This window comes from Dendrobates tinctorius, unplaced genomic scaffold (assembly GCF_039654945.1).
Source record: "Dendrobates tinctorius isolate UK_male_01 unplaced genomic scaffold, ASM3965494v1 ptg000156l, whole genome shotgun sequence".
Classification (NCBI taxonomy): Eukaryota; Metazoa; Chordata; class Amphibia; order Anura; family Dendrobatidae; genus Dendrobates; species Dendrobates tinctorius.
Genome location: NW_027361823.1, coordinates 4732754 through 4760377, shown reverse-complemented (window position 1 = coordinate 4760377; position 27624 = coordinate 4732754). Strand labels below are relative to the sequence as shown.

General features: G+C 44.2%; 1 protein-coding gene and 1 long non-coding RNA gene across 4 annotated transcripts in view; one reads left to right on the top strand and one right to left on the bottom strand.

Annotated features, from left to right (window-relative positions):
• Positions 1-19460, top strand: part of RUFY2 (RUN and FYVE domain containing 2) — a 49817-nt gene extending 30357 nt beyond the window's left edge. For 2 of the 3 annotated variants that reach the window (XM_073548163.1, XM_073548162.1), the window contains exons 12-14: positions 12522-12686; positions 14313-14401; positions 18710-19460. In XM_073548163.1, coding sequence (XP_073404264.1) covers positions 12522-12686; positions 14313-14401; positions 18710-18818 — 363 coding nt within the window. In that variant the 3' untranslated portion in view covers positions 18819-19460. The remainder of the gene's footprint in view (positions 1-12521; positions 12687-14312; positions 14402-18709) is intronic. The other variant, XM_073548164.1, reaches the window with a different exon arrangement.
• A 74-nt stretch (positions 19461-19534) lies between these two features.
• On the bottom strand, positions 19535-26315 carry LOC141051283 (uncharacterized). Its single transcript, XR_012220615.1, has 3 exons — positions 20334-26315; positions 20188-20247; positions 19535-19634 (listed from the first exon to the last, which is right to left on the bottom strand). It is a non-coding gene; the product is annotated as an uncharacterized lncRNA (long non-coding RNA).
• Between the last annotated feature and the right edge of the window lie 1309 nt (positions 26316-27624).

Below are 27624 nucleotides of genomic sequence, written 5' to 3'. Positions count from 1 at the left end.
AGTTCTCAGCGCCCATCGCGGCCCTCACCATCGTGCCCCCCCTCGGCGCTACCGCAGGTAGCGTGAAAAATGTAGTCCCCGGCTTCCTGGCCTGCTAGGCCGCAATTTAAATGGCGCCACCCCGACCCGCCCACCGGCGCCTACCTCGGGTAGGCTCAAAATCCAGGCCCCGGCTTTTCCGGTCTACTAGGCCGCAATTTCAATAGCGCCGCCCCCCTCGCTTTGGCGACTCTCAGCCTGTGCGAGACGCGTGCTTCTAATCTCGGGGGGCCATATCCTTTTTTCCTCAGCTGGACACAAGCTGTGAGGAGAGCAGCCGGATACTGGGTGCCACCGCAGGGCCACCGCCATTCCTCCCGGGGGACACAAGATAGGACCGGGTAAGCTGCATCTACCCCAGATCAAAGCTTAACCCCTTCCCGGCACGTTCCCTGCAGCTGCAGCAGGCTCTGCCGTTAACCCTTTCAGGAGCGCTATGTCTCAATCTAAGGAAGCGAAGCGGGTTGCTAAAAAGCACACTGCGTTTTTTACCGTGTGTACCTCTTGCAAGACTGGCTTACCTAATGCACAGACTAATCCGTTCTTCACTGACTGCGACCCGGCCTGCGCCCAATCGCCCCCTGCCGCCGCTGCCGACGGGTCTCCTGCGTTTAGTACCCCTGAGTGGGCTGCGTCCCTGTCACTTTCGGTAGAGTCTCTGACCCAGGCTATATTCTCCCTTCAGGAGGGCTCTTTAAACCAGAAGGCGTCCTTTCCCCCCGAGGAAAGCTCTGGCATTGAAAGGGAACCGTCCGCCAGCAGGGGCCGTTCTCGTTCAAGGGATGGTCGGGGCTCTAGAAAGCGGACCCATGACCCTTCCTCTAGTCCTGTTCGCGCTTCTGCATCTGTGGCTCCTATCTCTCGCTCTCCCTCTCCTGGAGTTCTCAGCGAGCACGACTCTGATTTTGATTCTGACACGTCTGCCCCTCAGAATTTTCCATCTGATCAAGAGTCACTCGATTCTCTTATAGAATCAGTTAACAAGATCCTGAAGTTGGATGAGGATAATGTTCCCGCTCCAACACATCCTATTTCTCTTAAGAAAACCAAGCGCGTGCATAGGTTATTTACCAGCCAATCCGGACTTTAAGGAAGTGGTTCAGCAACATAGAGATCGTCCACATAAGCGATTCACAGGGCACAAGTCTACTCAGGCTAAATACCCCTTTGACCCAGACCTAATGAAAGATTGGTTACAGTCCCCTCCGGTGGACTCGCCTGTATGCGCCTGGCTTCAAAGACACTTCTGTCTGTGTCCGAGGGGTCCTCGATCAAAAACCCCTCCGATCGTCAGATTGACTACCTTGCCCGTTCAGTATTTGAAGCTTAGGGAGCAGCGCTTTTTCCATCTTTCGCGGCAATTTGGGTCACAAAAGCAATGGCCGCTTGGGCAGAGGTCTTGATTACCTCCTTCCAGGACACCAATCTTCCTCCAGAAGCAACCGCGGTCGCCAGGCAGATAATTCAGGCAGCGGACTTCGTAGTGGACCCTCTTTTGACGCCGCCAACTGCGCTGCTCAAACTGCCGCTAATGCGGTCTCCATTGGAACAGCCCTATGGCTCCGCGACTGGCGGGCGGATGCCGCATCCAAAAGATCCTTGACTTCTCTCCCGTTTCAAACAGGTCGCCTTTTTGGAGAGAAACTAGATCAACTCATTTCTGATGCTACCGGGGGGAAGAGTAAATTTCTGCCTCAACAAAAAGCTGCTCGGCCATTTCGCAACCAACAGCCGGCGCGCTTTCGTTCCTTTCGCAACAACTCCGGTTGGTCCTCCTCTACCTTCTCTTCCAGATCAGGTCCATCTTCGCGCGGGGACAGAGGCTCCCAGGTCTTGTACAGACCTAACCGTCCTTGGAAACCCAGACCTAGGGCTTCTGGTTCCAAAGGAGCCAGGTCTCAGAGATCTACCCAATAACTTTTGCGGTATCCGGCGGACGCCGACAAAGTAGGCGGCCGTCTACTTTCCTTCTGCCACACCTGGCTCGCGGTCGTCCACGACAAGTGGGTCAGGGAGCTAGTGTCCTCCGGATACAAGATAGAGTTTTCCTCCCCCCCCTCCAACTCGTTTTTTCCTTTCCTCTCCGCCCAAGGGAAAGACAAGAACCTTCCTTCGGGCTGTTCAAGCTCTCTTAAGGGACGGCGTCATCATTCCGGTCCCTCATCACGAGAGGTTCAGAGGATTTTATTCAAACCTTTTTGTGGTTCCAAAGAAAGACGGCTCATTGCGTCCCATTCTGGATCTCAAACTGTTAAATCAGTTCGTCGCGGTTCGGCGATTCCGAATGGAATCTCTCCGGTCAGTGGTCGCTTCCATGGAGAAAGGAGAGTTCCTAGCATCCATCGACATCAAGGACGCTTACCTTCACATCCCGATCTGCCCGTCTCACCAGCAGTTCCTGCGCTTTGCAATTCACGAGGAACACTTCCAGTTCGTGGCCTTGCCCTTCGGACTCGCCATTGCCCCCAGGGTCTTTACCAAGGTCATGGCGGCTGTCATCGCCATTCTCCACTCTCGGGGAGTAGTAGTGTTACCGTATCTCGACGACCTGCTCATCAAGGGTCCGTCCCTTTCAGCCTGAGAAGAATCTGTGGAGCTAACAGTAAATACACTTTCACGCCTGGGGTGGAAGATAAACTTCAAAAAGTCTTCCCCGAAATCGGCTCAGCAAATCTCTTTTTAGGAATGATCTTAGACACTTCCCGCGGGTTGGTCATTCTCCCTCCAGAAAAGATGCAAGCTTTACAACAGGCAGTGCGAACTCTTTCCGTCCAGCTTCTCACTCCATTCGTTTCAGCATGACAGTTCTTGGAAAAATGGTAGCTGCCATGGAAGCAGTTCCGTTTGCACAGTTCCATCTGCGTCCCTTACAACACCAGTTGCTGTCAGCTTGGGACAAGAACCTGTTCCCTCTGGACCGTCGGATCCTTCTGTCCCTGCAGGTCAGGCAAGCCCTCAAGTGGTGGACTCTGAATTCCTCCCTGAATCAAGGAAGGTCTTTTCTCCCAGTAAGATGGTTGATAGTAACCACCGACGCAAGTCTTCTCGGCTGGGGTGCGGTCTTTCGTCACCACACGGCACAGGGTCGTTGGTCAACCCAAGAATCACGTCTCCCCATCAACATCTTAGAGATTCGAGCGATCAGATTGGCTCTACGGAGTTTCCACCATCTCCTCGCAGGTCACCCCATCAGGATCCAATCAGACAACGCTACGGCTGTAGCGTATATCAACCGCCAGGGAGGTACCCGGAGCAAGATGGACATGCACGAAGTGAGTCACATCCTCCATAGGGCCGAGACCAACCATTCCTCCATCTCAACATTTCACATCCCCAGCGTAGAAAATTGGGCGGCAGATTTTCTCAGTCGCCAAGGCATTGCCTCAGGAGAGTGGTCTCTTCATCCAGAAGTCTTTCACCAGATCTGTCTTCGTTGGGGGACTCCGGATGTGGACCTCATGGCCTCCTGGCTAAACAACAAGGTGTCTAGGTTCATTGCCCGATGGCGCAATCCATGCGCCATCGGAGCGGACGCCCTGGTGCTGCCATGGCACCGGTTCCGGCTTCCATACATCTTTCGCCCTCTACCCTTGCTTCCGAGGGTCGACAAGAAGATCAGAGCAGAGGGAGTGCCTATGATCCTAGTCGCGCCGAGCATGGTATGCGGAACTAATACAGCTAGTCGCCGACGTTCCCTGGCGACTTCCAGATCGCTCGGATCTGCTTTCTCAGGGCCCGATTTACCACCAGAACTCCAGGGCTCTGTCTTTGACGGCATGGCTGTTGAATCCTGGATTCTCTCCCGACATCTCCACCATGATTAGTGCTAGGAGGCCCGTATCCAGATGTATCTATCACCGCACCTGGAAAATATTCTTTTCATGGTGCAAGGATCATGGTCGTTCCCCTCTGGTATTCTCCATTCCGAGAATATTGGAGTTTCTTCAATCCGGACTAAGATCAGGTCTCGCGCTTAGCTTGCTCAAGGGCCAAATTTCGGCCTTTTCAGTGCTTTTCCAACAAAGAATTGCCACCAAACCTCAGGTCAGGACGTTTATTCAAGGAGTCTCCCATGTAGCGCCTCCTTATAGGAATCCATTAGAACCATAACCTGGGGGGGCGTGGCCTGGACCTCATGTAGGGAGGACGTGGAGTGAGAGAGCTCCTGCCCGGATCCGACAATAAATCCTGATTACCGGCACTGCTGACGAGTCCCACTGACCTGGAGGGCTGCAATATCTCCCTGGGCGTTTAGACAGCGGATGATCCTTGGGCTATGTCGAACCGCAGCAGTAAAAAAGATAAGGAGACGCCGGGGCGCGCCTCTGCTACATCCAGGATGGCACCAGCAAACAACAAGTCGGCTGGTAGTGGAGCGATGGGAGCTGCTGGCAGGCTGGAACGATATGCAAGGGTGCCTCCTGCTGCTGCTCGATCGCCCAGTGCAAAGACTGAGGCAGACGCTGGATGCAGCGTGGAGCTGGAGGATCATCTCTCCAGGGAGAGAACAGTGAGTAAACTGGGCCCCCCTTCAGCCCAACATGTGCAGACACAGGGGCCTGTGCTGGAGGAGGAAGGAGTGGGGGATGGGGAGCAGCCGGAGTCTGTGACTGCTGAGCCCACACTGGGAGAAATCCTCGCAGCAATTAACTCCTGCAATACCACACTGGCCACTCTAAGTAATCAAATGGAGATTGTCGCCAAGGACATGGCCTGTATTAAACAAGAGCTGCGAGGGGTGACTGCCAGGGTGGGGGAACTGGAGGAGCGTGTTGGTGCGACGGAGGATAAATTGCCACCAATAACACGGGAGCTGGGAAAAGCCACGCAAAATATTACAATACTGCTGAACAAGGTGGATGATTTAGAGAACCGCTCCCGTAGAAGTAATCTGCGACTGGTGGGGGTTCCGGAGAGGACGGAGGGGACTGACTCACTTGGCTTTTTTGAAAAATGGCTAATGGACACCTTTGGTAAAGATGTTTTGTCCCCATTCTTTACTATTGAGAGAGCACACAGGGTCCCTACGCGTGCCCCCCCGCCGGGAGCACCCCCGCGTCCCATCTTGCTTAAGCTCCTACACTTTAAAGATAGAGATGCTATCCTGCGCAGATCCAGAGACATTAAGGAACTTGCTATTAATGGGAGGAAAGTCTCCATTTTCCCTGATTTTTCCCTGGAGGTGCAGCGTAAAAGGGCGCAATTTATTGAGATTAAAAAACGCCTACGTGACTTACAGGTGACATATTCCATGATGTACCCTGCTAGACTGCGGATTGATGTGAATGGAGAAACGCACTTTTTTGATACGGCGGGAATGGCGCTGTCCTGGCTGGATATTAATGAGAGGTCCATGAGGAGGAAGAATACTTGAAGTTCTCCCTTTTTTCGCCACCAGGTGTTGTTACTCCTTTTTGTCTAGGACGCTATGCTGGTATAATTACTACTGTTCATTCCATTTCGGATTCAGGGCGGGAGCTGACCGGATTGCTGTGGACACTCGTTACAGTGACAAGCTGTGGATCCTTCTCCCTGCATGGACTCTGGGCGAGTTTTCTAGCCCTGATTCTCTCTATTTGAGAGAAATGTGCAAGTTACACTTGTGTTTGGGGGTAGGGGCGCTGTGCACTGGTGTGCAGTGCTCCCTCTCCCTCCTTTGTTTTTTTCGTTTGTTGTTGTATTCCCTAATTGTTCTGTGGGATGTGATGTGCGTCAGCCGTGTCGCCCAATTCATTGTACTGAGGGATGGTGGAGATTGCCTCTCTCCCTCGGGAGTGGAGTATGTTCCGATTTCTCATTTTTTAGTCTGCTCTTATGGCGATATCACTTAATATTGTAGCGTGGAATGTTAGGGGGCTCGGGGATGCAAATAAGAGATGTGCTATATTTACTAATATGCAGAAATTTCTCCCGGCTATCCTGTGTATGTCTGAGACCCACATGGTGAAAGATAATATTCATTGGCTAAGAAAGGGATGGGTTTCACATGAATATCATTCCACGTAATCGACCCATGCGCGGGGTGTCAGTGTGCTGGTGCACAGGTCCATCCCCTTCTCATGTACTAAATCAGTGGTTGACCCTGGGGGCAGATTTGTATGTTTGCTTTGCACGTTATACGGTATACAATTTATTTTGGTTGCCATATACATCCCCCCGCCCTATTCAGTCGAACCAGTAAAAAGAATCTTGTCTATTTTGGGTTCCTTTCCCCCTGCGCCGACTCTTCTAATAGGAGATTTTAATACATATTTGCATCCCTATTTGGATAAGTTGCATTCGGGAAACATATCAGAGGATGCAGCCTCAACCTCATTTGCTAGAACGTTAGTGGAGCTGGGTATGGTAGATCTTTGGCGTGTCCAAAACCCCACAGCCAGACAGTTTTCCTGCTACTCTAGCTCCCACCACGCTATGTCACGGATAGACCTGGCCATTGGGAATACACTCATGACCCCATATGTACGAGGGGTGGCCTACCTGCCTAGAAGTGTATCTGATCACTCGCCGCTACATGTCACACTTTCATGGGGACACCCCCTCACCCTATCTAGACCTATCTGGAAGCTTAATCCCTTCTGGATCCAGCTTATAGGGGGATCTTTGCATGATGCCATTCTAGAATATTTTCAACTTAATGAGTACTCTGCATCATCACACATAGTCTGGGATTCCATGAAAGCCTATGTCAGGGGCTTATATATTAGAGAAATATGCACACGGAAAAGCCAAAATAGACGCTACACCCAGAGTCTGATCCAGGAGGTGTCTGTTGCGGAGGCTGCGGTGATACTCAACCCGACAGAGGAAACTAAAAAAGCTTTGGAGAAGGCACAGGGGTCGCTCAGGGAAAACCTCATGTCGGCGGCAGCAAATAAACGTTATTTCCTCAAACAAAAATATTTTATAGAGGGGGAGGGAGTAGGACATTTATTGGCCACGGTCATTAGAGCACAGGACGGATCTTCATATATCAATAGGCTAAAAACGGACTCGGGTGGTCCTGTGACAGACAGTGCGGACATAGTGAGTGAGATAAGGAGGTATTATATGCGACTATACACATCAGATTGCAGTCTCACGGAGACTGAGATTGAGCAGTACCTGGATGCTCTCTCTCTCCCTGCATTGGCTGATAGCGATAGGGATTCATTGGATCGGGACATCCTGTTGGAGGAGTTGGAGGAGGCGCTTGGTCAGATGCAAAATGAAAAGGCTCCGGGAACGGACGGCCTGCCTGGCGAGTTTTACAAAACCTATGCACCCTTACTGCTACCTAAGCTACTTAAGGTATTTGAAGAGGCTGAAAGGCAGAGGGTCCTCCCGCCATCTATGAGGGAAGCTTTGATAGTTTTAATATTAAAGCCCGGAAAGGATCCAGAGGTTCCGGATTCATATCGCCCGATTTCCCTATTATCAACAGATGTTAAATTATTGGCCAAGGTACTCGCCAATAGGATGTCCCGAGTTATCTCATCTGTTATACAGAAGGATCAGACGGGATTTATCCCAGGCAGAGCCACATCTATGAACCTTAGGAAACTATACTTGGGGATTCAACATAGTTCTGGGGAGTTGGGGGGAAGAGCAATTTTGTCCTTAGACGCCGCTAAGGCGTTCGATAGTCTGGAGTGGGGTTTTTTGTGGGCGGTACTTCGGAAAATGGGCTTTGGACACAGATTTATAAATTGGGTGAGGCTGTTGTATGGCTCGCCGGTGGCGAAGGTTGGGGCTAATGGCAGGGTCTCTGAGTCTTTTCCTCTTGGGAGAGGTACTAGACAGGGGTGCCCGCTCTCGCCCTTGCTATTTGCTACTGCGGTGGAGCCATTGGCAGTTGCAATTCGGAAGTCCAGAGAAATAATGGGATTCAGATGTGGAACTGTGGAGTTGAGGATATCATTGTACGCGGATGATTTACTTCTATATTTAGATAAGGTACATTCCTCGATTTTGCCGGCAATGGAGGTCATTCGAGAATTTGGGCTGAGGTCTGGTCTTCGGATTAATTGGTCCAAATCAGCTTTAATGCCGATAGACCCTCTCCCGGCGGATTTCTCAGATTTGCAGATACCGGTCCCTGTAGTTCGGAGGTTTAAGTATCTGGGTATAATTGTTAGTCCTGCCCCGAAGGATTTTCGGGCTCTGAATCTGGAGCCCCTGTTGCAGCGATTTAGAGCAAAAGTACATACTTGGTGTCGCCTGCCGTTGTCGAATATTGGTAGATCTAACTTAATCAAAATGGTAATGATGCCACAATTATTATATTTGATACATAATTCTCCGGTGTGGATCTGTAGGGACTTTTTTGCAAAAATAAATACATTATTCCGGGAATTAATTTGGAAGAAAAAACAGGCTAGGATTCGCTTGGAGATACTGCAGCGAGGGAAGGAGGAGGGAGGATTGGCGGTGCCAAACCCATTCATATACTTTATAGCCTCCCAGATGCAACATCTTAAGGGTTGGGGTAGAGACGGGGCGTGTGACAATGGTGGTGATATTGTGAGGGAAGGATCGGTATGGAAATATCCAGGGTGCCGGTTGGAGGTGGGAAGACGGCAGATAAATGGGGCACGATACCCCACGTTGGCTATGATTTTCAAGGTGTGGGATAGGGGTAAGTCTCTTTTGAAGATAAATGGGCCTACGGAATTGTGGCCATTGTGGCGAAATCCGGATTTGCAAGAGATCAAAAAGCTGGTGGGGTTCGGAAGATGGGAAGATAAAGGGATTTATCTGGTGTCACAAATTTTGCAAAATAATACTCTTAAGAGTTTTGAACAATTGAGAACAGAATTTCACCTCCCGCACGTCTTCTTTTATCAGTACTTACAGCTAAGACATGCATTGGAAAAACAGAGAAGGACAAATCCGGTGATAGTGACACATAATCAAACACTACATATGCTACTTACATCTGAGTCTTCTAGGGGACTTATCTCTGAATTATATAAAAGATTATTACCTGCCCATCTGGAGACATATCCACTGACTGCTGCTAAGAATAAGTGGGAACGGGACATTGGCCCCCTGACGGAGGACCAGTGGTCCGATATTCTAGAACAGGTCCCTAAAATGGCGGTTTCTGAGTGCCAGCGGCTTTCGCAAATATATCTCATTCACAGGGTATATAAAACACCCAGCTTATTATTTAAAATGGGACTTAGGCCCAATACACAATGTGTTAGGTGTGGGCAGGATGATGCCCACTTGATGCATGTTATGTGGGAGTGCGGGCACATTGGGGATTTCTGGAGGCAGACCCTGGGACTCATAGCCCAAGTATACCATATCACAATACGACCATCACCTCGTCTATGTTTGTTGAATTTGTGGGAGGAGGGGGTTGACCCGGACTCTGCAGTGGCCCTGGGAATAGCACGCATCCTGTATCAGGCAAGAAAGATACTTGCATATCATTGGTTGGATCCTATGCCACCAACATTGTCAGAGCTTAAAAATAAACTAAATAATGTCATCAGATTGGAAAGGGGGGCTTATTTAAAAAGAAATGCATTAAGAAAGTTTTACAAAATTTGGCAGCCATGGATGGAGTCACCGGGTCTCCCCTCGGGCGCACTGGTACGGGATGCGATGTTGGACCAGTTGCTGTTGTGCTTGCGATGAGGGGATGCTTGGGGGGTGAAAATAAAGTCTAGTGCCCTTTGTGGCGAAGTAGATTTTGAGTGGCGCGGTGGGAGGGAGCTGGGGTGGATTGGACCTGATATCCGTGGGGGGCGGGGGGGGGCGAAATATGATGCGGAGTGGCGCGGCTGGCGGGGATGGTTTTCCCGCTGAAATGAGGCACTGATGTATAATTTTGATTTTTGTTTATTTGTGGAGCCATGTTGTTTATAGGCTCAATTTTATGCAAATATCTGTGTTTTGAGATTTCTTCTTTTTATTTATTCTTACACAGGAAGAGTTTTACCCTTTAAATAATATTTGCTCTCAATGTAAATTTTACTAGCTATATAAGATGTCATATTCTTTCTGTATTGATTCCTGAATGTTTAATAAAAAAGATCTGATTCAAAAAAAAGATCTGATTCAAAAAGAACCATAACCTGGTTCTCGGGGCCTTACAAGAGGATCCTTTTGAACCGCTGCGGGACGTGTCATTGACCATCCTCTCTTGGAAAGTGGTCTTTCTAGTAGCCATCACGTCAATCAGACGAGTTTCGGAATTGGCAGCTCTGTCCTGCCGTTCTCCGTTCCTGAATTTTCATCAGGACAAGTTAGTTCTCAGAACGTCCCCGTCCTTCATGCCCAAGGTCGTTTCCTCTTTCCATCTCAACGAGGAAATTGTTTTGTCTTCCTTTTGTCCGGCACCAGTCCATCGCATTGAGAAGGCCCTCCACACCCTGGATGTGGTTAGGGCGCTGAGACGGTACATCTCGCGGACGGCTCCCTTCCGCAGGTCAGATACCCTGTTCATACTTCCTCAGGGGCATAGGAAAGGCCTAGCCGCGTCCAAAGCAACGCTAGCCAGGTGGATTCGCTCTGCGATTCAGGAATCCTACCATGTCAGGAATGCGCTCGTCCCTGCAGGGATTAAGGCGCACTCTACCAGGTCAGTGGGCGCCTCCTGGGCCATTCAGCACCAGACCACGGCAGAACAGGTCTGCAAGGCTGCGACTTGGTCCAGTCTGTATACCTTTTCAAAACATTACCAAATTCATTCTCAGGCCTCTGCAAATGAAGCTCTCTGCAGACGCATCCTGCAAGCGGCAGTACCTCAGTCTTAACTCAGAGGTACATGGGGTATTAGCAGATGTATGCTCCCCACCCAGGGACTGCTTTAGGACGTCCTACTGTCTCTGTGTCTCCCAATGAGGCGTAGGAGAAATAGGGATTTTTGTGTACTCACCGTAAAATCCTTTTCTCCGAGCCATTCATTGGGAGACACAGCACCCGCCCTGTTTAGCCTACTGGCTCATTTGTAGCATTCTTAGGTTTTGACATAGTTCGTCACTGTTGACTGTTTAAGCTCCTACTGCTTTTTTCACTGAACTGGAGATGTCTCATCCAGCTGCGGGGTGTATACTGCAGGGGAGGAGTTAACTTTTTTCTTTCTGATTGCTTAGTGTCCTCCTAGTGGCAGCAGCATAACACCCACTGTCTCTGTGTCCCCCAATGAATGGCTCGGAGAAAAGGATTTTACGGTGAGTACACAAAAATCCCTATTTTATTGTGCACATGTAGTCCTTTCAAAGTGAAGTCCAGCAATAAGATAACATAGCCAGTCCCTTCCTCCAAGATTGAGAAATTAGCATTTGAATTGGTATGTAACTGAGTATGAAGAGCTAGTTGTAGATCTGAAGACTCTGTCACTCCAGCTCTATTTCCCACTCAGTACTGCCTCCTGCTTGACTCATAGCTTGTATGTTGTGTGACTACAGGCAAGCAGGTTGAGGCGGCACTGGGTTGGGTGGGGAATAGAGCTGAAGTGACTGAGGCTACAGATCTACAATAGTTATTTGCATATCAAATCAAACATTGATTTCTCAGTAATGGTGGAGAACGGACTGGCCACGTAAAGGTATCGATGGACTTGTCTTTGAAAGAGCTACATGCGCATATAAATAGTTTGAGGGGTGAAAACCTGCTGACAGTTTCACTCTATGCTTTTTATTCCTATAAGATGTGACCACCTTATAAAAATAAATAGTAAACAAAATCTCTTGAAATGACATCTCCTGGTCATTCACAGTAATGCATTTTAGGCAGTATTTCACAACTTGTCGTACCAGAGACTGATTTATTAATACTGTCTTAATTCTTAGTGCAAATTTAGGGGATGATTCATTAAGACACACTTTTGCTACGCGAGTCTTGCTGAAGTACAAGCTGTCAAATTCCTTCACGCCACTTGATGATTTTGGCGCATCCTCGGAGTGACGCTCTTCTAGATGAGCTGTGCCATAAATGCTTCCTGGCAGAGATTGGAGTAGCATTTCTGGCATACAAAACGCAACCGTTTTAATTAAGAGGACGAGTGGGCATGGCCATGCCCCATCCTAGCTTGTCCCATTTTGGTGGAGCTGAAACTGGAAAATGCCAAAAGTCTCAACATTTCTGCACACCTATGAGTTGCACAAACAATTTGCAACTTTTCAAAGCTGTTACACCAGTTTTATTGTGTGAAAGCTTTGGATGAATCGGCCCCTATGGCTAGAGTTTTAACATGCACGACATTTATCATACTGATTCACGTTCTTTGATAAATTTGGTGTATTTTATGACTGTCTAGTCTAAGTTTTCACTACTTTTTAGTTGACTTACGATTCTGCTGTATGTTTTGGTGCATGTTAGACCATGCCTCTTGTCAGCCAATGCACACAATGTGTCTAAATATGGTGCAAGCCATGACAGACATTTTTTTTTTCTTGTAACTTATGCCATTTAGCTTGATTAATCTGCCACAAAAGGTTTTTGTTAATAAGAGGATCATTCAGTGACCGTATTGAACCCCATTGCAGGAATCCGATTCCGCTCCTGTGCCATTAAAGGTACAACGTGAAATTGAGTTTGCAGTAAGCCTTTTGGAGAAAGATATTCATGACAAGCAAGATACTCTCATTGGTCTCAAAGAACAGCTAAAAGAAGTCAAAGCAATCAATTATGAGATGTATCAGAAAAAGCCGGTAGGTAATATATAAGAAACATCTAGATTCCTGTTCTGCAATCTACTTCTGAAGTTTAAAGGGAAGTTGTCAGCAGGTTTTCGCTATGTAATCTGAAGACAGCAGGAGGTAAGAGTTAAAACACAGATTTCAGCGATGTGTCTCTTATCATGCTATGCGGTATCATTTGCTTGCAATGATTGTTTTAGCACCAGAAACTTAGTGCTCAGACACAGCAGCATGTTCACGCTAGTCCAGCACGGCCCCTCCTGTGATAGGCAGCTCATTGTATATGTACATTGTATATACACAGCCTGATGGGGGCGGGGTTAGCTTTCTCAGCTCTGCTTCATTGTTAAATCTAAAAATTCTAATTGTGTGAGAACGGCTTCACCAAGTAATCTAAGTGATACATCGTTGGATTCAGCTTCTCTTTGCCTACAACATGCTGCTCTCAGATGAGGTAGCAAAAACCTGCTGACAAATTCTCTTTAAAGCATTTTTTTCAGAGAGAAAAAAAATTATGATTAAAGAGGTCCATTCTAATTCAGAATTCTTGCCCCCATTAAAATACAACCACTTACATTCATCTCCCGTGACGGCAACATTCCCGCGGCTCACGTGAGGTTTTGTCATGTGAGCCCTGCACCCAATCAGCGCTGGCATCACTGTCCCCGCCTTCAGACGTACAAGTAATGAAGAGAAAGTGAGCGGTCAGCCAGTAAGTGTCCGAAAGTGGGACAGGGATGCCAGCGCTGATTGGGCGCAGGGCTCACATGACATAACCTCATGTGAGCTCAGGGAACATGAGTGCTGACACCACTGGAATGGTGCCTGCATGGGAGGTGAGTGTTTGCTTTTATTTTAACAGGGTCAAACATTCAGATTCTGAGGGGATTGTCCTAGTAGTGGACAGCCCCTTTAAGAACATTTTACTATATCGACAATGTGAGATAAAAATAAAAACAAATCCACTCTTCTCTTTGAGTTGTGTCTAGTGTTGCAGCTCAGCCCCATTTAAGAGTAGTAGACAGGACACTCATCAGTTGGTGACACACCAGTGTACACCAATGTCCTCAAGAGAGAATTTGTTATAAATCCTAGATAGGGGAAGACGTTTTCTTCAGACTCTATGGGAAATATTTTTGTTTTTTAGCTTTGTGCAATCCATGCGTAGATGGCAAATCTGCTACATTAAAGGGTATTCTGCACCGATCATCTGTTACCAGCCCAGCAACGGCCAGATGTAAAGAGTGTACGGAGCAGAACACTGCAGCGCCATCACACTGTTTACTGCCATTGCTGGGAACTGTTATTTGGATAGGAGATAACTGTGGTATTTCAGAGAAAAAAGAAATTCATGTCAAACATTTTTTGATGATATCCTTAGACTTTTTACAGACATACAACACTGAGTTGGACTTGGATCAAAACTAACATACAAACCCAATGGGTAGTCAGAATGTAAACGTGTTTTGTAGGCCAGCACTTTGGGATTTACTCTAGTATCTCAGAGTGAATGGAGATAAAGAAGAATGTTATAAAGTGCCGTTTGCTATTATATGGTCTGGACACCTCCACATTCCTGAGAACATCTCAGTGATAAAATGTAGTGTTTATTTCCACTTTCTCAAAATACTTCTACAGAATTCAGAAGAAGGCGGCAAAGAGAGCGATGTGAAAACCAGACAAGACGGCAAGACCAGTCAGACTGCCATGAAACCGCAGGAACCGAGGTGAGTGACATCTAAACAATATGTAGCAATAAACGGACACTGGTGACAGGTGGAATTGGAAGAAAATTTTGAAATCATAATGAAACCTACTATAAATGTCAATACTTTGGAGATTTTAAGATTTTATTAGTTTAACCTGAACAGGTTTTTGATTATTTAAAGGGGTTGTCCGGGTTGTTCACATAATCTCAGTGCATATCTGGGCTGCAGAATGCTGACAATAAGTAATTTACCTTCTGTGGCCAGTTTGCAGCGTTTGCTAGATATCATCTCTTGCTTGTAAGAAAAACGTCCGGGGGGGTGTGTTCTGGCATTGAAATGAGAACTGGTCACTTCCTCCTCACTAGTTTCACTTTCCATAGATCACTGTTCAGCATGTGTCTGGGGGAGGAGCAGCTGGGTGGTCCTGCTCTCTGCACTGAGGCTGCTAGAGGGGGAGGATTTGTTACTGTGTGAGATGGGATGGGCTTGTTCATGTGGTCGGGGAGGGCATGTTGCTATGGAGGGTGGGGTTGTTGCTATAGAGGGCATGTTTTTAGTAGAGTAGGAGGAAAAGACCAGTTCTCATTTCAGTGCCAGAACACACAAGCAAGAGCTGATATCTAGCAAACCCTGCAAACTGGCCACAGAAAGTAAATTACTTATTGTCAGCATTCTGCAGCCCAGATATGCACTGAGATTATGTGAAAAGCCCGGACAACCCCTTTAACATTGAAATTAAGAAGTGCAGTAACAGTCTTTAATCTGGCATCTGATAATCAGAAAAGTATGATAGTCCCACAAAGAACTATAAAAATTAATGGAATTGGGTTCCTTCAGGGATACCTGACTCCCCAAAATAATGGGAATAAGGGCAAATTCAGACCCAAACTCAACATGGCTCCATAATGTCAAGCTCCGGTCAGGTCCGTGCATCGTGGCCTGCCTGTACTTGGACTATGTTTCACGGAAGTGTCAGATATATGGCTGCGATATCTAAAGAAGCCCAGACAGTAGCTGTTTATCCACTTTTATTTTAAGACTTGATGAGTGAAGAGAACATTTATAAATTTTAATGGAATTTTTTTGCACAACCTGATTGCGCTTTTTTTGTACCAGCTTACGCCAAAATGGTAATTACTGTTAATTTGAATCTCACGATTCATGGAAGCACCATAGTAATAATATAATAAATTTTATTTCTATAGCGCCGACATATTCCGCAGCACTTTACATTTCGGAGGGGATTTGCACTTTATATTTCGGAGGGGATTTGTACAGACAATAGACATTATAGTATAGAAGTCTCCGAATATATCTAATTACCAGTGAGAATATTTTTATTTTCCATGGTAGCACCAACAGAAATATACTATGGAAAATGTCACGGTGGGACTGACTTGCGATATTCCCATCTTCAAGATCCTATCCAATAGGTAGTAGGTGTAATAATAATATTAGCAAATATCTCCAATTAGAAATGTAGGTTTTTTGATTCTTATGTATTTTTCCTTAAGACCTTAGGTATCAATGGTTACCACCAATGATATAGTGACAGGTAGCTAGTTACTAATGGTCTCTGCCAGACAGGAAAATTTTAGTCTCGGAGTGAGCAGTTCTTCCAGAATTAGGAGACATCGGCTCACCAGACTAAATGTGATACCTAGGACACCATGCAGAATGCTAACAGGGGGTATATTACATACTGTCAGCATTCTGCATCCTAGGTACACACAAATTATACAGAAAACCCAGACAACCCCTTTAAATATGTCACCACTCGTCACTTTAGCCGCATTCTCACTTGGGAAGAGTCGAGTAATTTGTACAATTAAAGGACTTATTTCTGTGTTGTCTTTATTAGTTTTGACCAACGGGTTAGTAATGGGCATGTGTGATAGACGCCTCTCCATTACTAACCCCTGGGCTTGATGCCAGTGGGTATAAAACATCTGATATCAACCCCAAAATTGTTACCCCACTTGCCAATGCACCAGGGCAAGTGGGAAGAGATGAGGCTAAGCACCACAATTGGTGCATCTAATGGATGTGCCATTTCTGGGGCAGATGAGGGCTGATGTACTTCATCTGGGAGGGGGCCAATATCCATGGTCCCTTCCCAGCCTATTAATATCAGCCTGCAGCCGTCTATTTAGCCTTTGCTGGTTAGTACAAATAGGGGGGACCCCACTTACTTATTTTTTTGGGTCTTCCTTTTTTAGTAACCAGTAAAGGCTACTTAGAGTGCTGTGAGCTGTTATTAATAGGCTGGGAACCTTTATGGCTATTGGCCCCTTCCCAGAATAATAACAACAGCTCCCAGCTGTTTGCTTTCCCTCAGCTGGTTAGGGAAATAAAGGGGGGACCCCACGACCTTAAACCCCCCCCAATCATCTATTTATTACGGGCGAAACAGACAGCAGGTGCCAGTTAAAACTGTCAACAGCGCTGCCTAACCAGGCGGCAATGATGAGAGTAGGTTCAGCATCCGGTGCCTGGGAAGAGCGCTAACTGTAAAGCTTTCCCCGGACACTGATGTCACACTGATGACACAAGGATGTCGTTTGTGTGTTATCACTGTGTATGTGTGTGGGATATATTGTGGTAGAAAAATGGACGTCTGTGTTTTGCACACGGACACATGATCCGTGGTAACACACTGATGTGTGCGCAGACTCATAGATTTGAACGGGTCTACATATGATACAGGTCTCCAGTACTTGTGAAAACTGCCACCACATGTACTGGAGACACTGATATGTGAAGAGGGCAGAGCTAACACAGAACAGCAAAGCTAACACAGTAAAACAAAAGTGGTGTTTATCTCATTACAAACACATTTGCAGCTACAGTACTTTCTGTGCTTCAGCTTCCATCTCACAGGGAGCCAGTGTGGGGGAATGGCAGTACAGCAAAGCTGGCAGCACTGTGAGAAGACATCTGCAAATCTGCTTGTTGTGTTTGTAATGAGACAAGGTTCAACTCTGCTGTACTGTGGTTGTTATGATCAGGTACAGTTCTGCATCTGAACTGCAAATGTTTGTAACGAGACAATGTTCACTTTTAGGATTCTAAAATCAGAGTGAAAAGATGAAGTAAAATGCTAAATACAACTGGGTCTTTGCATTGTCCTTTAGGTCCTTAAAAATTCTGAATTTTGTTTCTCATGCATAACTAATATGGTTTTCATAGCAGTGCACATACAGTTGCCCCAGACTGATGAATGGCAATCATCCCCTGCCCATATTCCTTAAAGGGAATCTGTCTCCGCATTTGACCTATCTAAATTATTACTATGGGCATACAGGTATTATAATGTTGAAAAAAGACCTACCTGTGCACCTCTCATCAGATGTCTTGTTGTTACTTAAGAAGCCATATTTTATCACTTTATATAAGTGACCTCTTCCAGGCTCCGGGGCAGATGGTGCCTGGAGATAACTCTGCCCCTAGAATTTATATTACATGAAATGGGAGTTACCAGTGAGACAAGTAACTAACACAGAACAGGAGAAATGACATTTGTCTTCTTACAAGAACACTTTTTGCTTCTCTCTCTGCTCTGATGTATTGCAACAATAGTGCAGCCCTATGTACCTATGAGCTGGAAGGTGAGAGGAACCTGCAGATGTGTCAGGTATATTTGCACACAGCTCTGCAGTGAGATCAGGAGAGCAGAGAGCGGCCATCACACTGGTAACCATTACACATCACACTGGTAACTCCCCCTTATATGTAAAATAAGCTCTGGAGGCAGAGTTATCTCCGGGCACCATCCGCCCCAAAGCCCTGAAGAGGTAATTTATATATAGTAATAAAAGATGATTTCTCAGCAACAACACAGCTGATATGAGACACACAGAGAGGACATATCAGCAGTCTATAGCCTGTATGCCCATATTAATAGTTTAGATAGGTCAAATATGGTGACCGATTCCCTTTAATAAGAGCAAACATTACTGTAGGAACTGTATTCATATATACGTTACCCATATTGTCACCTTGTTATCCCAGAAATGTAACATTTTTAGGAATAACACAAAGGGTAAGTAAAAGATTAACATAATCTAGTATTTTAGTTCTTTTTTTCTTTCCAAATGATCTGCACATCTGCCAACAACTATTAGGGTCTCTATTCCCGTAGAACCAGGAAAGAAGTATAGTACTTTAGTGTAGATGTATAAATGGTGTATATTGTATTATACAAACAGCAAAGCCGGCAGTGCTAACACACTTCTGCATTACAGTAATTGTTCTTTTGTTCTTTCTCCTTTTTTATTTATTTGTTAACTATTATTTGTCACATACTATACTTTTAAATCCAAATAGAGATAAAAATGTTTTAACCAAACCTAGACACATTGAGATAGCTTACATGAAAGACTCGGGAGTAGAATCTGCTCCGCAATATAAACTTATTAAAGATATATCATTCTAGCACTGCATATAGTAACATCAATAAGAAATGCTAAAAAAGAAACATATTCTTTACTGTATAGCACAATAAAAAGTAGAATTAATTTACATTTGTAATATATTAAAATACCTGTTACACATGAATGTTATAGAGATTTGTATATGTACGCACCCAGCAATTATGTATTAATGGTATACTAATTCCCAAATAATACTAGTAAAGAGTATTTTTTATACTGTTAGAGATTGTCTTTCTTTTCATATATTGTTTGCCCAAGTTTTTTTTATTTAGTTTTTCTTTTTAGAATAAAAGGAAGAGGATGTGCACTACAAATGCTAGTCGTCAGACGTTTTTCACCAAGTTGTGATACTTTGAATGTGCAGTTGTAAGTATATTACGCAGAATTATTAGGTGCATAAACTCTGCAGGAATGCTAGCCTATTACTCAGCTTTTCCAGACTCAGGAATGACAAATCTGATCAGTTATTATATTAAATAGGGCTGGGATAATGTATGAGTGCATCCTGAAGAAAATGTGCCATTTGGGAGTCTGTGAGATAGACACATTGCCCAGGTGGTGTAGCCATAATGAACACAGGTCTCATTTCAAAAAACTGTATAAAGTGTGCATTTAATGAAGGAATAAAAGATTTATTGCTTAGATGTAATCACTGTGTACAAAGGTTTGCTCTCACTGATATAGCATATATAGCATAGGACATCATTGTTCTTACAGATGCAGAAAAAAATTAGTTTGAATTTATTCACAATCATGTAGTCCACAAGATTTACATTCCAATATGTAACGTTTCGGTCACTCTCCGGACCTTCTTCAAACTAAACATAAATAATATAACAAAAGGAAAAGTCAGAAAAATACAGCCATATATATGAAGATATTACAAACAACTGGTCACAAATCAGATTGATACATCATTTTCCCGGCTAGGAACACAAAAAGGGGGGGGGGGAGCTAAATATAGTGAAAAGTGCCACGAAAGTAAGTCATATACATAATAAAGGGATATATACCCCAACATAGAAACATCAAAATTGCACAGACTTTATCTCAGAGAAACATCGCGGACATATCGCAAAATTAAGGAACATTGATTCTCCTAGTGTAAGGATTCCATGAAGGATAACGTGCATAGTTTAATCATAACCTGAAAGGGAATCTTAATGCAAGACAATGTCAAGGATGTCTCAACCATAGGAATGCAGGTGGGATATGGAAAAGGCATAATATAGCAATGGTTCAGTGGTACCATACCACAAAGGAATATTCTAGTATCTCGGAACAAAATAAAAAATTGAAAAATAAAAAAATTACAAAAATACAGAAAAAAAACAACCAGTAAAGGACATAGCTAATTGCCATGGGTCTTACCTATGTAGACTGTGAATATCTTGATTGTGTGGATTGATAAATGATCATAGGTCAGCACTGCTAAAAAAAAAAGGAGGTAGAGCCTATGAGAACTGTGCAGAAATGGAATGCCAACACTTAAAAGATTAGAGGACCAGCAGTCTTACCCTTAATAGCCGTGGCTCCTGTGACAGGTGACAGCTGTGCGCTGGAGGCAGTGTGTAGACAGGCTGTGGAGAAGGTGCTGACTGTGCCCGTGCCAGAACGGGTTTAAATAACCGATGAATGTGTGCGCACATGTGCAGACAAAGCAGGAAGTGCAGTTGGCAAGATGGACGCCGGACGGAAGCTGTAAGTGGAACGCTTGGTGGAACCCAACCGGAAGTGTGTCACATGATATGGCCGCGACCGGAAGTGGTCAGTGAAACGCACAGAGGGACGCACAGCAGCGGTGTTAAGAGGACCAATCATATACATATAACCACAGGCGGCACGCAGATCAATGGCAACAAACTGGAATGAATAAAAAGACATTATTAGCGTGTAATTATAATGTATCTGTAGGACAACTAAGGAAAAATAAAAGTAAGAACAAAATAGGAGAACTGAGAAAAATTAAAATAAAAATAATAAAGAAAATTGGGAAAAAGGGACAAATAGAATTTTTTTAGAAAAATTGAAAAACAAAATATAAAAAACCTGAGAATAAGGGGGAGATAATAAAATTTGAAAAACTGAAAATAAAAGATAAAAAATGAGCAATAAAAATTAAAAATAAAATTAAAAATAAGATGGTAAATAATAAATGATATAAAGTATCCATACCCATCCAAGACTATTCACTATCGCGATTGCTGTTGCTGTAGGAAACAAAGCAGTATCTTAGTAAACAGGATCTATGTACATATCATTAAAACAAACTTGACAATGTCATATTCTCTATTTAATCCCCTGAGTTTCAGAAATTTTACCTGATCACCTCCTCTCCTACTCTTATGGACTTGCTCCAGGACCAGGAACCTTAATTGGGCTATGTTGTGTCCTATGTTGAGAAAGTGGTATGGAATGGGTAGATGGTGACGTCCACACCGTATGTCCGATTTATGGTGTGAAATCCTGTCCTTAACACTCTGAGTTGTTTCCCCTCCTCGTCCTCTTCTTGGGATCTACCTCTTGTCTGGTCCTAAAAAAGGTCTGCCTGTACCAGCTCTTTCGTTGTCCGAGCTCGAAGCAGAGGATCCGTCCGTGTATCTGTAGGTTCGATAAACCGAGCGGGAGTAGCCGGTAGAACCCTGCCATTTATATACTCTTTTCTGGAGGTAATCTTATGTGTCTCGTATGAACTTTTGGCATTTACGCTTTTACGTCTCATGTCTAAAAAGTATCCAAATTATCCTTGGTATGAGTCTTGATGGACTTCTTCTTTAGGTAATGTATCCTTGAGTTGTCTCTCAATGTTCACAACCTTCTCTTGTCCACTCTTAATATCTTTATTTAAATATTCAAGGGTCAAGGCCATCAAGTCCAATGAACATTTATTTAAGATCTGTTCAAATTTCTCACAGAACTCCGTGTTACGCTGAAACAGGGTGGGTCGTAATGATACCCTTGGGATCTGCTGTGTACGGATGTATTCAGCAATAGTAGTAGTAGCAATTCAAGACCTATAAGATACCGAGATTCTCTTTCCAGGTCACGTGTCTTAAATTCACTCCCAGGATCTTGTAGAAATTCACTCGACGTGGTAACTTGTGAAACTATATTAGCCACTTCCGTCTCAGTATATGAGAAGCCACTGGTAGACATCTCACGTCAAAATCAGATAAATCAGGAAAAAAAACAGTAAAAACGGGTGCTCGTATATACGGTAAAGTACTACAAGAACAAAGAAACACGTCACTCCGTAATATTAATGCGGGGTGCCCAGAAATGGATAACCAATCCAGGTCAAATGCAGAAGAAAAAATCCGGCTCTCCCAAGTGCAGAAAAAATTAGTTTGAATTTATTCACCATCATGTAGTCCACAAGATTTACATTCCAATATGTAACGTTTCGGTCACTATCCGGACCTTCTTCGGACTAAACATAAATAATATAACAAAAGGAAAAAGAAAAATACAGCCATATATATGAAGATATTACAAACAACTGGTCACATATTAGATTGATACATCATTGTCCCGGCTAGGGACACAAAAAGGGGGGGGGGGAGCTAATTGCCATGGGTCTTACCAATGTAAAGACCGCTGCTGTGCCTCCCACCACTGACCACTTCCGGTCGCGGCCATATCATGTGACCGCATTAATATTATGGAGTGACGTGTTTCTTTGTTCTTATCATTGTTCTTACAGTCCGCATCTCTTATATGAATTCATTCTGCTTTAAAGGGAATGTGTCATTAACATTTTTTTTTTAACAATTTGTAAAGTATTAATGTTTTAGTTTTTTTTTAAATGAAAACATTTTTGAATGGTTTAAAATATGAAAAAATAATTTAAAACGTTTTGATATTTTCTACTTTTAATCATTGTTAGAGATGTCTGCAGTAGCCGCAGCTGCAGGCTTCCTGCTGCTGGGCGATCACATGTGCCCGCTATTAAAGGGAATGAATATTCACTGTTATAATAATAATACATTTTATTTCTATAGCGCCGACATATTCCACAGCACTTCACATTTCAGAGGGGATTTGTACAGACAATAGACATTACAGCATAACAATAATCACATAGATTACAACAAATACCAAGAGGAATGAGGGCCCTGCTTGCAAGCTTACAGTCTATGAGGAAAGAGGTAGACACGAAAGGTGGGTGGTAACAATTGCCCTGATTGTATGGGCCAGCCATAAACATAAGTGTGTAACAGTACAGACACAGAGGGCTAATGGATGCATAAAGCATGTGGGAACATGATGCGGGGAACCTGGTTATGGTAAAACTTTTGACTGTGCCACCCAGGGATAGATTAGGTTAATGTGTTGAGGCGGTAGGCCAGTCTGAATAAATGAGTTTTCAGGGCACTCTTAAAATTGTAGGGATTGGGGACTAATCGTATTGACCTGGGAAGTGCATTCCAAAGAATTGACGCAGCACGTGTAAAGTCTTGGAGACGGGAGTGGGAGGTTCTGATTATTGAGGATGCTGACCTCAGGTCATCAGCAGAACGGAGGGCGTGGATAGGGTGGTATACTGAAACAAGGGAGGAGATCTAGGGTGGTGCTGAGCCATGGAGGGCTTTGTGGGTGAGGGTAATAAGTTTATACTGAATTCTGGAGTGGATGGGTAGCCAGTGTAATGACTGGCACAAGGTAGAGGCATCGGTGTAATGATTGGTGAGGAATATGATCCTGGCTGCAGCATTCAAGACAAAGGGGAGAGTTTGGTAAGAGGGAGACCGATTAGAAGAGAGTTACAATAGTCGAGACGAGAATGAATAAGAGAAACAGTAAGAGTTTTTGCAGAGTCAAAAGTAAGAAAAGGTCGAATTCTAGAAATATTTTTGAGGTGCAGATGACAAGAGCGAGCCAGGGATCGAATGTGGGGGGCAAAGGAAAGCTCGGAGTCAAGTATGAGCCCAAGACAGCGGGCATGTTGCTGGGGAGTAATAGTGGAACCACACACAGAAATGGAAATGTCGGGTATAGGTACATTAGTAGAGGGAGGAAACACAAGGAGTTCAGTCTTTGACAGGTTCAGTTTTAGATATAGTGAGGACATGATGTTAGACACAGCGTTTAGACAATCGCCAGTGTTTTCTAGAAAGGCTGGTGTGATGTCAGGAGAAGCGTATAATTGGGTGTCATCAGCATAGAGATGGTACTGGAAACCAAATCTACTGATTGTTTGACCAATAGGGGCAGTGTACAAGGAGAAGAGGAGGGGGCCTAGAACCGATCCTTGAGGAACCCCAACAGTAAGGGGAAGGTGAGAGGAGGAGGAACCGGCAAAAGATACAGTAAAGGAGCGGTTAGAGAGATAGGAGGAGAACCAGGAGAGAACGGTGTCCTTGAGGCCAATGGAACGGTGGAGGAGGAGTTGATGATCTACAGTGTTGAATGCTGCAGAGAGATCCAAGAGAATTAGCATGGAGTAATGACCATTTGATTTAGCTGTTAGTAGATTAGAGACTTTAGTGAGGGCAGTTTCAGTAGAGTGTAAAGAGCGGAAACCGGATTGGAGGGTCGAGAAGAGAGTTATCAAAGAGATAGCGGATAAGACAGGAGTGGACCAGGCGTTCCTGGAGTTTAGAGATGAAGGGAAGATTAGAGACAGGTCTATAGTTAGCGGCACAGTTTTGGTTGAGGGATGGTTTTTTAAGTAGTGGATGTATGATGGCATGCTTAAATGAGGAGGGAAAGATACCAGAAGAGGGGTTAAATATTTTAGTTAGGTGAGGGGTGACAGCAGAGGAAGGGGACTGGAGATGTGACAGAAATGGGTCACTGGTGCAAGTGGTTGGGCGAGAAGATGCAAGGAGCCTGCTTACTTCTTCTGTGACTGGTTCCAAATCAGAGAGTGAGCTAGATGCAGTGGGGGGGACACTGCATGGTATGAGGTGATTGGGAGATAATTTCCTGTTGGATCTGGTCAATTTTTTCTTTGAAGTAATTGGCCAGATTGTCAGCTCGGAGCTCCGTGGTTGGGGCCTGTGCTCTCGGGTTGAGTAGAGAATGAAAAGTGTCAAAGAGACGTTTCGGGTTATTGGACAGTGAGGTGATGAGGGTGTTGAAATAGGTTTGTTTGGAGAGGTGAAGGGTAGTGTTGTATGTTCTAAGCATAAACTTATAATGGATGAAATCTTCGTGTAGATTGGATTTTCTGCACAGACGTTCGGCGCACCTGGAGCACCGCTGCAGGAAACGTGTTCTCCACACCCATGAATACGGTATATATCAGTGAGCGAGTGAGTACGTGGTGGCCATAATACTGTAGGACTGCATTATATTCTATGGGGGGACTGCAATATATTTTATGTGGGGGGTTGCGTTAGACTCTATGGACTATGGGGAGTGTATTATACTATATGGTGGACTATGGAGAATCTATTATACTATATGGAGGACTATGGCGAAAGTATTATACTATATGGATCACTATGGGGAGTCTATTATATTATATGGAGGACTATGGGGAATCTATTATACTATATAGAGGACTATGGGGAGTATATTATACTATATGAAGGACTATGGGGAGTGTATTATACTATATGGAGGACTATGGGGAGTCTATTATACTATATAGCGGATTATGAGGAGCGTAATATACTATTTGGAGGACTATGGGGAGTGTATTATACTATATAGAGTACTATGGGGCACATTATATTATATGGCGGACTATGGGGCACATTATGTTATATGGAGGACTATGGAGAGTCTATTATACTATATGGAAGAGTATAAGGAGTCTGTTATACTATATAGAGGACTATGGGGAGTGTATTATACTATATGGAAGACTAGAGGAGTACATTATGCTATATGGTGGACTATGGGGAGTGTATTATACTATATGAAGGACTAGGGGGAGTGCAAAATGCAGCCTATTCATCAAGTGATTGGATTAGTTATGCTGGAACAAAAATCATTGTTCTCAGCAGCACATTGCCTGGTGAAAACTGCAGATATGCTGCTAAGATGATACTGTATGTGGACAGATTGATCTACTAGACATCATTCTGTCTCCATCATTGTTCCTCAGCCAGTGTAAAGAGGCTCGGAAAGAAACGGCAAATTACTTCAATATTATCAATCACACTCGTTTAGTGGCCTGAAATCAGCTCATGTAAGTACAACCAAAATGTTTCTGTGTGATGGTGCAATTTGATAGCATTTGAGGCCCCATTTTAAGATTTTGCCTAGGACCCCACTTTGCCTAAAACCGGCCCTGCTTAGAAGTTACATCGCCACTCCATGATTTTAGCTAAAGTGCTCGTCTTACAGATTTTGACAGAACTGATGATCTTGCTGCCACCCTTACTGATTCTGCCGATGCATCTGCCAGAAAACCTGTGGCTTTCTGAGAGGTAAGGATGCTAGTATATCCTATCTGGGAGTGCCCATACTAAGATGTTCTTCCAACTGATCAAGCCATCGGGACATACAGTACAGACCAAAAGTTTGGACACACCTCATTCAAAGAGTTTTCTTTATTTTTATGAGCATGACAATTGTAGATTCACTCTGAAGGCATCAAAACTATGAATTAGCACATATGGAATTATATAATTAACAAAAAAGTGTGAAACGACTGAAAATATGTCATATTCTAGGTTCTTCAAAGTAGCCACCTTTTGCTTTGATTACTGCTTTGCACACTCTTGGCATTCTCTTGAAGAACCTAGAATATAAGACATATTTTCAGTTGTTTCACACTTTTTTGTTAATTATATAATTCCACATGTGTTAATTCATAGTTTTGATGCCTTCAGAGTGAATCTACAATTTTCAGTCATGAAAATAAAGAAAACTTTGAAAGAGGTGTGTCCAAACTTTTGGTCTGTACTGTAGATCATGCTACACATGCGGAGACGACATTTGCCTTTAGTAGGGCTCCTGAAGTCTCCCAGGACTTCGTTAACAAGCTGTCAATCTTGCATTCCAGAGGATCCTACAGCTGTGTGGAATCTTCAAATGGTAATGTCTTCTTAGCCACTCTTGCTACCTTAATGTCAATCTTACAATAGTGTTCAAAATAATAGTGTGTTCAAAAACATGAATTTGTCATAAAATCTTTATACTAGTTTTATTTCCATGCATTAGGCACATTGCACACTGTTTTCTAATTCAAAACATGAAGAGAAATGTATATAACTTTTAACTACTTTACAAAAAATAAGAAAAAACGAACACTTGGCTGTTCTAAAAAGTAGCAGTGTCTTCATTGGTATTTACAGTGCATTGCGAATGTATTTGGCTCCCTGAAACTTTTCAACATTTTCCCACATATCATGCTTCAAACATAAAGACACCAAATGTAAATTTTTGGTGAAGAATCAACAAGTGGGACACAATTGTGAAGTTGAATGAAATTTATTGGTTATTTTAAATTTTTGTGGAAATTCAAAAACTGAAAAGTGGGGAGTGTAATATTATTCGTCCCCTTTAACTTAATAATACTTTGTTGCGCCACCTTTTGCTGTGATTACAGCTGCAAGTCGCTTGGGGTATGTCTCTATCAGTTTTGTACATCGAGAGACTGAAATTCTTGACCATTCTTCCTTGGCAAACAGCTCGGGCTCAGTGTGGTTTGATGGAGATCGTTTGTGAACAGCAGTTTTCAGCTCTTTCCACAGATTCTCGATTGGATTCAGGTCTGGACTTTGACTTGGCCATTCTAACACCTGGATATGTTTATTTGTGAACCATTCCATTGTAGATTTTGCTTTATGTTTGGGATCATTGTCTTGTTGGAAGACAAATCTCCATCCCAATCTCAGGTCTTTTGCAGAC